Raw genomic sequence first — 11,968 nt, 5'->3', positions numbered from 1 at the left:
GTCTTCAATCCTGCTCCTGGAGGGCCACTGTCCTGCAGAGTTTAGTTCCATCCTGCTTCAGCACACATGCCTTTGAATATTCAAGAGCTTGATGAGCTGATTCAGGTGTGTTTGATTAGGGTTGGAACTAAACTTTGCAGGACAGTGGCCCTCCAGGAGCAGGATTGAAGACCTCTGGTGTAAAGTGTACATTTTGACCAACTTTTCCCACTTTTGATGACATTTCTAGTGAGAAGTTAGTATTGTAGTAATTAAATATTCAATCTGTTGTCAGCAAAGCTCTCTCTGTTTTGTCATCGATCATTAAATCATTACACTGCCTCAGAAGTCTGTCTGAAATCAGCTTTGTGAGGTATCTTCATGTGTAGTCATTGCCTGACAGGGCAGCCTAGCAATTTAGCTGTCTAGGTTTTCGGATGCAGCCCCTGTTTTGCCAGGCCTCCATCCCTACCTTGCTCCCACAAGCCTTGGACTTCCTAGCTGGCAATGTTACCCTCTGCTGCTGTCGGTCGGATCCCAGGCTCCGCCTAAGAGGTCCCGTAGGGCTCCACCTTGGCTCCTCCCTCCATCGACTCTGCCCTGGTGTGCCACACCACTCCTCCCTTTCCCTGACCAGATCCACACCCCCTTTAAGATCTCCACCTTCCTGCCACTTTTTGATTTTTGTTAATAGCGCTGGGATGCGCTTGCGGGAGGGAGGAGTAATGTCAGGATTATGATCGGCTTTATTTTGTCTATGTTTCCTGTGCTTCCTTTCAGTTTAGTCTTAAAGAGGTCATGAACTGGCTTTTTTTTTTTTTTAATATTGTTGTCTGAGGTCAACTTATGACGCTCGCTTGGTTTTTACATTCAAAAACATCAAAATGAATAAGTAATAGGCTATTTTCTACCCTGGTTTTGAGCCTAGCTCCTGAAACATTTGGCTTTTATGGGCATGCCGCATTTAAGACTTGGAAGTAAACGCCCACTGCTATGATTGGATAACAGTTTTGCATATAATGAGTTTCATGTAATGCATGAATCGGTGGGCGGGGCTAAACAGGCAGTGTTGAAGGAGGCGTTGATCTTCTTCTGCGGAGTTGGTGTTTGATACCCTTTGACGTCATAGATCCCCACTTTGAAAAACCTGTCGTTCGCTGTGCCTGGCGTCAATAACAGCTTTTATTGGACTAACAAGGACGTTTTCAGTTCTGAAACTTACAGGATATTCTTATAGTATGATGACCTCTTATATCTCAAAAGCTCAAGGAAAATTTCTCAGTTCATCACCCCTTTAATTATTCCCTTTTTAGTTTCCTTGGTTAATGATTGGTTACACCTGTGTCTCGTCTAGTTCCCTTGTTTGCTACTGTGTATCCTTGTTTTGTTCAGTTCTTTGTCGGAAGAATGGAAGTTTATTTAGTGTTTGTATTTCTCCTGTTATAGTTCTTGCTTAAAGACTGTTAAGTTATATTTCCTGCGTCAAGCATTTTGGATTGGATTACCAATACATGTGACACCTATAGTGAACTGCAGAAGCATTCAGACTAATTCTTCTTAAGGATTGATTATGAATTCTATATTCAGATTTTGCTTTCTGTAGCATGCACAAACAAACATTACGTATTTAATTATAACTTATGTTATAATGTAACTTATGTTACAATGTTATAGAGTAACATTGGTTTATGTGTTTCCCAACCCTGTTCTGGAAGCACACCAACAGTACACCTTTTGGATGTATTCCTTATCTGGCCCTATTAATTTCAGATGTCACATATTTTCTGTTCTGTTGTTTTCCAAGGACTTTTGTTTTGATCAGTAACAAACTCTTAATTTTTATTTAGTTTTGTTGTTGTAATATTCACCTTCACCTCCTGTGTTTGTTTCTGTTGTCAAGTGAAACAGGGGCGAGGCATGGCAGGGCAAGCCATCCACATGGGAAACATGACAAACGAGGATGCACAAATAAGAAATAATGTTCCTTCTTAGCTCCTATTCTTTTAACATTATATATATGCTCCCATTGGGTTCTATTTTTAGGAAGCATGGTCTGTCGTTCCAATGCTATGCAGGTGATACTCAAATCTATCTGCCTTTAAAACAGACTTCTAATGGTCTGGAAGCACTTATGGCCTGTTTGTCTGATGTGAAGGCCTTGCTCTTTTTACATTTTCTTAATTTTAATGAGAGTAAAAGATAGAGAAGCACATTCTCTTCTTTAATGAGAGAAATAATAGTGTTTGGTCCTTCAGATTCTCTTAGTACACCAAAAATAAATATTGGTGAATATTATCCTCGTCTGTGAAGCCTTGGGTTAAAAATCTAGGGGTTGTCTTTGATGATGGGCTGAAACTTGACAAACACATACATACAGTGGTCAAATCATGCTACTTTTAGCTTTAACTACTAGTAAAAGTAAAACCTATTCTGTCAAGAAAAAAAATGCTTTCATTAAATCTAGATTGGATTACTTTAACTCGCTTTATTTTAGGATTAGCCAGTCAGCTTTAAAAATAGTTCAAAATGCAGCTGCAAGACTTTTAACCAGTACTAAAAAACGGGACCCCATTACGCCGGTTTTACGTTCTCTGCACTGGTTACCTGTGCGTTATCGAGTTAATTTTAAAATTCTTCTTTTGGTGTTTAAATGTTTAAACGTTTTGGCCCCTTCTTACCTCTCGGATTTATTAACTGAATATCGTAAAAAAAAAAAAAAAAAAAAAATTATTTGGCATATAATCAATGAGGAAGTTATATTGCATTGTGTTTTTTAAATTAATTTTATTGTATTGTCTTATTGTTATATTTTTATTGTGCAGCACATTGGTCAACCTAGGTTGTGATTAATGGTGCTATAAAAATAAAATTGACATTGACAATAAATCTCTCACCTTAGACCTTATTTAACTTTTTATTTATCACATTTATTACACTTCACTTCAATTAATACAAATAATTAGTATTATAAACTGCTGCTGTTTCAAAGCACTATCATCTGTATACTGTGTCCCAAAATAGTAATTCTATTATTGTATTGTTCTCTTTTTGCGCACACAATTGTCAGTCAAGCCATCTTGAAGGTTCCACTTGCATTGCACAGTACGCAGCGTTGAGCTTCTTGAGTCTGCTCAGTAAAGAGCGTTTTGATTGGTGGATTAAAAGCTCACCGCGATTGGCTAAACAGAACATCCTCTAAAAAAAGATTGGCTATTTATGAATCTTAACCTGTCAAGAAGGTCTCAAAAATACCTCACACAAATTCAAAGCAGTCCACGCACGTGTGACGATTTGCAAATGCAGATTCAACGATCCATAAATACATGTAAGATCATTCATAAATATGTGATGGAAATTAATTCAAGAACTTGATGTATACATATTTGTGTAAACATTTTTTATTTTTTTAGGTAAGAATTGTTTTTTGAATTTACGGACTTTGTAAATGTGAATTGTGCTGTGCATTTGTTAATTTTGTTTTGTAAATGTATCATATTTGAGGCTGATCTGGCTCCATACACAAGGAGAACAAATAGGGAAGGAAATTAGGAGGGCAATGAGGGAGAGCAGGAGGGGTAAATTAACTAATGAGATAATGGGGTGGGATTGTCAGAAAAAGTCAGTCTTTGGAGCAGTTTACACAATACCGTTTTCTACAAAAAGCTGAAAACTTTTTATGTGTTTTGGTAGTTCATTTATACATCAGTGGTGTTTTAGGTCAAGAGGTCAAGAGCCCAGCTAAAGCAAACACTGCAACTAAAGCAAACTAAATATTTTCAACCAAATATCAACATCTAAACCTCTGTTAATTCTCAATAATAACTTCTGTAGACGTCTGACAGAAATAAAGCCAATTTGGTTAGTAATAAATGAAGCTTGTAATACTGTCTGTGGAGTTGTTTAATCCTCCTCTGCTGAGATCTTCAGAGATGTCATGGTTTTTTTTTTAATCTTCAGATGATTTCATCTAAGGCTGTGGCTGAAGAAAGTTTGTGTTATTATTTCTCTTTCTTTCAGTGCTTGTTCACAGCAGGTGTTTGAGTGATTGAAAGAATGTTTCAGGAACATCATACTAACCTTTAAATAGCATTCTACTAACATTCAGGAAACTGGACATTTTTATGTTCTCGGAATGTTACAAATCAACGTTCCTAGAATGTTGAACTATTAATCAAAATTAAGTTGAAAGAATGTTTGAGGGACCTTTTTAAAACACATTCCTCTAACGTCAAGCAAACTAAAAAAACAATGAAAAAAATTACGTTCCCAGAACCAACACTGAATATTTGGAGAACATTCTCAAAAATCTGTTAGCTGGGATCAAATTGTTCTAAATGCTTAGTCCAAGTCAGTCTTCAGTTAGTTAGATTGCAGTGTCCATTTATTTGTCTTTAGGGAAAGACAGACAGATGATAATCGAAAAAAGTAAAATGACAGACCAGCATCCCAAGAGTTACCAGGAAACAGACAGTTATGTAGGACCAGTTTAAGCACCATCTAGCTATGAATGTCAATCTGTTTACATTTGCATGTCTTTGAAGAACCTCAGTAACCTGCAGTTTTATGTGTTTTGCTTGAAATTATATAAATAGGACTAATGCAACTGTTTTATATGCTTAGTCCAAGTCAGTCTTCAGTTAGTTAGATCACAGTGTCCATCTTATTTGTTTTTAGGAAGAGACACAATAGGGACATATCCATCACTGATAATGAGAGCAGGGACAGAACAGAATCGGAAAGAGTAGATCAGTCAGTGGCAGTGTATCTTCAGCCACACCAACCATCAGACCTGGCCGTTCCTAAAGTGAAGGGAGAAAGGATGTTCATGGTTTAAAATTTGGATCTGGTTAGAGTGGATTTAAGGAAAAACATTTAGTTATACATGTAGAGTAGCAATGGATCTGAAATTGATAACATTCTCAAAATGTACCAGTGTCCTAACCCTAACCCTAACCCTAACCTTCACTGTTAAAGGGTTTTCAAACTGGATGCATGGACCAGAAATATTCAGAGGTCATGAGGCATCTTCAAGCCGTAAGGAGTGAAGTCACTACTCTAGAAGTACATCTGTTAGCACACAGATTATGTCGGCAAAGCAAAAAGAGCAGGCACAAGCAAAAGAAGCATTCATAAAAATCCTTGAATCATTCAGTGTATTTGGTGAGCAGGGTCTTCCATTCAGGCACAGTTCAGATGCAGGCAGCCTTTAAAGACGAGATAAATACTGCTTCCATGAGATACAGAATGAACTAAATATAACGGCCTCAGAGGTTACAAGAGCGATTTCTGCACAGATTAGGAATGATAGATTGTTTAGTCTAATACTTGACAGTACAACTGATATTTCCATGAAGGAAATGAAAGCTTTAGCTTAAGTTCTGCCAGGAAGACTTAATTACTACGTGACTTATTACCTTCATCTCTATCCAATCACGTCTTTATACTTTCTGTATAAAAGATCGGTACCTTACACATGTTTGAGTTCGCAGATGCCGACGCGACAACCTCCACCCTCCCCACCACCACCAGGATGGTCCTGTCCATTCCTTCCAGGGGGGTCGGCTGCGCCCCTGCCTTCGTCTTCAGGCAGGAGATGCAGATCCGCTACCCTCAGATTGCGAACTATGGACGGGGCCTACGCCAAAGAACTTTATAATGCTTGCTGGGATGTCAATAAATGTATGCTTTGTTACATCATTTTATCTCCCGAGTCTTTCTGGTAGAACTAAATTCATTTGTTATTCTGCATGTTTAACATGACGTTGTTGTTCATGAGGATTTCAACCCAGCTAAAGATGCTGCGTCGATAATCAAGGATGCTTTCATTCGCTTTAATCTAGAAACTCTCTGATCTTCGTGGTCAGTGTTATGATGGAGCCGCTAACATGGCTGGCTGTGTCAGTGGTGTCCAAACACACATACAAGTCGAAAAGCCATGTTTGTTCATCGCACGACTCTCTGAGTTTGGCAATACAGTATTCTGTGCGGTCCATTTCAATTACAAGGGATGCCATTGATTATAAAGGGACAGTTCACCAAATTTTTTTAATTATGTCATTAATTACTCTTCCATATGTTATTTTCGGTCTTCTTCGGAACACAAATGAAGATTTTTTTGATGAAACTGTTTTTTATTGTTTTACTTGCATTTTTTCTGACACATAATATTTAGTTTAAATTAATATTAATAGCTCAATTTTTATTACATTTGTGAAGTATACAATTTTGCCTCACCACTTTTAGAGTAGTAGTGCCACCCCTGCAGTACAGGTGTACTTTTTTGTTTTTTCAAAGAACACTATTGGATTTTATATGTATAAAAGTTTTGAACAGTCATACATTTTATTGTTATTTGTTAAATTACCTAAAATCACCTTCACCCACCAATACTGTTCTAATACGGTACATTTTCAGTAACAATATGCTCACTATGTGTGTGCGTGCATGTGTGTGTGCGTGTGTGTGTGTGTGCATGTGTGTGCGCGCATGTGTGTTTTCACTGGCTGTTGAACCGGTCTGAACAGTATCGCCTGCAAGTGGATAAGACTTGTTGAATGAACAGATCAGACAGACAGGAAAAAGAGCAAAAGGGAGCAAATACTGAAAGGGAAAGGGAAAGAGAAAACAACTCAGAAGAAAATATGGACACGCAAAGACTGGCATAAGGAGCAATGCGGCAAACAGAAAGGATAGCAGAGAAAGATAGGGTGAAAGTCTAGAGTTATGACATAGCTATAAAGACAATCACATGTAACTTGTATTTAAATATATGGAGGAATCAGTCTAATGAGGCCTGCATGGATATGTTTGTCTCAGAACGCACACATACTGTATCTAATCTTCTGTCTCTGCCATCACAGTAAGTATATGTGTGTCTACTTATGTGTTTGTATTAGTTATAGATATACTTTGGGGACAAAAGTATTTAGGGTTTAATTAGTGTGTAGTCATTATAATTCACATCATATAGAAAATAATAGATGTCTATATTTACCCAACTAGATAAACATTTATGGACAGGTGTGTATATTTCATGATTCCAGAAGAGGTGAATGCATGTTAAGAATTATAATAGTATGATTGCATTGCTTTTGTTTGAACTGTTCAGGTATTTTTGCAATGCATTTGTTCAAAACAAAACTTTCTAACATTAAACACAGAATTTCTCTACGATCCTGCACAATCGCTTTAATAACGTGCAACAATCCTGTCTAAAAAAACTGCCGATGTAATATTTGGCATTTTCATGTAATATCACACTGTATAATAAGTCTAGATGTTGCTTTTCAGCTGAACATGGCTAAAAAAACAGCACTTGCCACGTATGTAACCTGCAGTTGAGCTGAATACCGAAGGATTGTGAAGGGTGAATGAGTCAGGCTAGCCAATCCAGTTTACAACCTCATTCTTCACTCTCCTGTCACTTCAGATTCTTTACTGCATGGCTGATTTACTTGACGACACTGTTTCAGAGCGTAGTTTCATTTGCAAATGTGTAGGAGCAGGATTGGACAGTGTAGAAGCAGTAAAATAACATGGCAGTTGCTAAGCTAGGATTGGACAGTAATGTTTTAAAGCGGGTCATCTTACCAGTGATAAGAGAAAGATTACAGCTGCCACTGATCATATCATCGGTAGTGAACTCCACCAACTTGTTTTGGTTTGAAGGAGGGTAATGATTAACTCTCTGAGAAAGGACATCGGCTGGAGGTTTTCATCCTCTGATGTTCTTAGCCCAAGGAATCCCATCGAGAAGCTAAATCCATCCACAGCCACTGTGTTATATAGCCATGCTGTTGTCTGGGGATCTTTTGGCAAGTGTTATATTAAGTCAAGGCACCTTTATTTCTATACTGCTTTATGCAAAACAGAATTATATCACAGTAATAACAAAGGAAATGCCAGAATGAATGATGCAAACTTCATCGAATATGAGATTCTGATGTAAAGCAGCTCTGCAGAAGACAATAGTGTTGTTATTCAGCTCGAGTCAGTTCATGCTTTGTTCTCATCCGATTGCGTGTCAGTGTAGTCAAATCAATAATATATCTGAATATTAATGTCCCCAACTAAGTAAGCCAAAGGTGACAGTGGCTGCATCTGTGACAGAAATGGAGAAAAAAAAGAAAACCTTGGGAAAAGCTCGGATCAGTCTAGGGGGCCGGATCTCTTTTGACTAAATTAATGAACGTGAGGTGATTTATAATTCCTGCATCACAAGACTCTGTGGACTTACATTATTCAAAATATTTTAACCTCCTGAGACCCAAGTTTTTTGAATTTTGTTTTTTTTCATGTCATCACATATTTTAGAGCATAAGAAACAAATGGTAATTTTTTTTTTTTGAAAAATTATATTTTATTCATATGTTATGCTATGCCCTAGTGGACACCAGGACTAAGTTGTTTAAAAAATAAAATGACATGAAATTATATGTATAGGCAAAAACAATGGGATTTTTTTTCAATCACCAATAAATTTTGGGGTTTCAGGATTTTTTTTTTTTTTTTACAAAATTTGTATAAAGATGATTCTCAACTATGTTATAAAAGATATAACAGAATGAATTGATGCACCATTTTACTTTATGCAATATGTGGGTAAAATGGCCATAAATTAATATTCCCAATCAATGCAATGTTTCTGTACACTGTATCTAATTTGCACATTAATGTGTTCTTGGAGCAACATTTAATGAAAAAAGAAGTGTAATAATTGGAGTAATAATTAGCAACATTTTAATAATAATATCTAATATTTCATAGGAATATTGATGTATAATTTATTTCCATATTCACTTGTGTCTCCCATAATGCCTGATAAACATGCTTTAAGTCCTGGTGTCTCTACAGTGGACATGAAATCAACGCCCTGTTCTGGAACAGAAAGTCATTTTTTGATTTGAAACCCCATAACGTTTTCCTGAGATGTTGGTTTATGAAATACAATTTGAAAAGTAATCCGATTTAAATTATAATTACAATATATTATCATATTTCCATACATTTGATCCATTTGATCACTAAATTAATGTCAGGCATTTTTAAAGACCAAGGAGAAGTTGTTTTCATGGTGAAACCTCCAAACATTTGGTGTCTCTGAAAAGCCCTGAATGTGCTCTTTACAGGACACCCAGGTCATGTGACATGTATGATGTCAGAGAAATTCACAAAAAAATAATGTCCACTACAGTAGACAAAAGTCTATTCCTGGGTCCCAGGAGGATATTTTAGCATTCAGGGTTAGTAAATAATGACAGAATTTTAATTTTAGGGTGAATTCGTTTAGACATCGATGTTGTTTTATTAACATATTTGCAGTTATTGGGCCTATCCCAAATGGCACACAGCATGTACACCGTCTGATAATCTGTTACATATGCAGGACTGTATAGCGGGTCACATTTGTCATTTTAGGTTTCATCACGTGCCCCTTTCACGGCTCTATACATCCTCGATGCCAGACGCTCCGCAGCAGACGTTCACCCTGAAGCCCAAAAGGCAGATTGGTCATTTAAAAGTCATGTAAGCCAATAATGTGTGGACTTGGAGGAAGATTGAAGTGGAAGACCACAAGGGCCTAATGTGTGCCAAATAATAAAGATCAAATAAATGACTGTTTTTTTGTGTCTTTCTTGTGTCTTTCTGGTCAGAAAAATTTTGAAGCAATTAATGCAATATAGAGTCACAGAGCTGGTGCTCTACACTACACTAAATCAAGATGCATTTACTATAATAGTAAAAGGCCATAAGATATTATGTCTTGTTTTCTAGGGAAATAAATCAAAATGAAAGAGTTGTTGCTTAAAAAAAAGCTAAATGATCTGCCATTGGGGTAAGAAAAATCATCTTAATTCAGACAGAAACAAGATCATTTTTCTGACCCCATTGGTAGATCATTTTGCTTGTTTTAAGCAACAAGTCACTTAATTTGGATTTATTTCCCCAGAAAACAAGACACAATAGCCTATCTTATGGCCTTTTACTACTTTAGTAAATGCATCTTGATTTAAGAATTTTAGAAATTTAAAAATACTAAGTAAGAAAGGCATTTTTTGCAGTGTATGGACATTTGCTGCCTTTGCATCTTAGATTACCCGACAGCAACATAGTATCGGCCCAGATCTGGCCCACATCTGGGCCGTGTGGAATCCACGTGTACCGGATGTGGGCCGAACTATTATGCTGCCAGCTTTCTTGTGTGCATGTAAACGGACTGTAAACTGGGATAAAAGAAAGTATTTTAAATCCCCAAGAAAAATCACCCACGTTTCTTCTGTCTACTCTCTCTGAAGCCCAGGCGATTACCATCCAGGTGTCGGAGAACAGCGTCACGGCACCAGTTCAGGGAAGTGCACTTTTCTCCGTGGACATCGCATGCATCGGGACTCCAACAGTCAGATGGACGTTCAGTTCGGTAAGCGGACAGCAGAGGATCGCAGCTTGGGTCCTCGGCGGCTCTGCGAATGTCACGCAGATGTACGAGAGAAGAGTGCAAACGCATCCCAACGGTTCTCTAACCATATCCAGCTTACGTCTCCAAGACTCCGGCTATTACATCATCACTGTGACAGACATGTCTGGTAACAGCAAAGATATGGGTCTGGTACTGAGTGTGACTGGTGAGTAGCTTTAAAGATATTTGTCCTTGAGTTGCACCAGCTTATGCTGTGCTTTGGAAAGTGGTCTGGCATCAGATGCTAATTATCCAGTTGAACTGAACAGTGTTTAATCATGTTTTTACCAGTAAATAAATTAAATCATTAGAAAAGCAATGTGAAAACATGTAAAAATAATAATAATAAAAAACACATTACTGGTAAAAAGTACTTCCAATATGCATTGTTACCCCAAACACTGGCTGGACTGTGTGTTAAATGTCACTGTCACAGATATAGTCTATCATGTCTGTAAATGCACTGGGTCTCTGCAGGCTGGGATATCAGCTTGCACATATTTTAGAGTTTTTGATATAAATCACATATGTCAGCTGGCACGTTTTAATATAACTTTCCCATTTTTGCATTGAACAAATGCTGGGTGTTTCAGAGGTGCTGCACGAGGACGTACCGTTCTTGGTTGTGTTCGTCATTGTGCTGGTGACGCTGGCTGCTTTTCTAATGCTGTGTGTGTGGCTCTTGAATAAACTGTACCGCTTCATAAAAGCCTGGATACAAAGGAGATGCTTACCAGGTAACAAGCTACATTTACTGTAATTTACCTTTAAAATTATGTAGCAGAATGTTTAATTTCAAGAGGCTTATAAATAAGGAAATGTCAGACACAAAAATGTGTAAATGTCTTATTCAGTGTGTGCATTCCTGATATGTTTGCTACCAAAACACAGAAGGTTATGTCTCATGCAAACATTGATTTCTTCCATTCAGGGTTCCCACTCTAAACCAAATGTCAAATTCCCTGACTTTTCCCTGACTTTCACTGACTAAAAAGATGAATTTCCATAACCTATAATGAACGGCAAAACAGGCTGCTGTTTTGCGGAGCACCGAGCTGTTTTGTTTTGTATAAAGCCTTTCTTTAAAGTGAATTTCGTTTTGTATAAATTGTATCTTAATTTTAATACATTTTTCATCAACCAATTGCCTGTATTTAATAAATGAGAAGCAAATATACACGTGCACGTGAACTGGAGCGCATCTCATCATAAATTAACCGAAACTCGGTGTATGCCTCACATACATGAGAAATACATCTGAAGATAGCTTGGAATGTCTTTAAACGAAACAATTCAAAATTAAAAGAAATAGGCTACTCTCTGATTATGTAATCCATGATGTGGGACCTGATATTCATTTAGCCTATGTGATATTCATGTTTTTTTTTCTTACAGTAAAGCACAGTCCACAAACAACCTCCCTATAATAAGACAAATCTCTGGAGGCATGCTCCAAGCACACTCTCATCTCATCCCTTTTCCCACATTTGTAGTAATGACACTATAACCAAACCGGAAATTGTAACGCGTGCG

The 11,968-nt window shown here is 37.3% G+C and overlaps 1 protein-coding gene across 1 annotated transcript in view; it reads left to right on the top strand.

Moving 5' to 3' along the window:
- The first annotated feature begins 6,473 nt into the window (after positions 1-6,473).
- Positions 6,474-11,968, top strand: part of vstm5 (V-set and transmembrane domain containing 5) — an 8,892-nt gene continuing 3,397 nt past the window's right edge. Inside the window, exons 1-3 of the mRNA XM_084125414.1 lie at positions 6,474-6,838; positions 10,275-10,601; positions 11,029-11,172. Of these exons, the coding sequence (XP_083981540.1) occupies positions 6,766-6,838; positions 10,275-10,601; positions 11,029-11,172 (544 nt within the window). The 5' untranslated portion in view covers positions 6,474-6,765. The remainder of the gene's footprint in view (positions 6,839-10,274; positions 10,602-11,028; positions 11,173-11,968) is intronic.

The sequence above is a fragment of the Abramis brama genome, assembly GCF_963993115.1.
Source record: "Abramis brama genome assembly, chromosome: 10".
In the NCBI taxonomy this organism is placed as follows: Eukaryota; Metazoa; Chordata; class Actinopteri; order Cypriniformes; family Leuciscidae; genus Abramis; species Abramis brama.
Note: the sequence above shows the minus strand (reverse complement) of the source record. Positions and strands in the feature narration are given on the sequence as shown.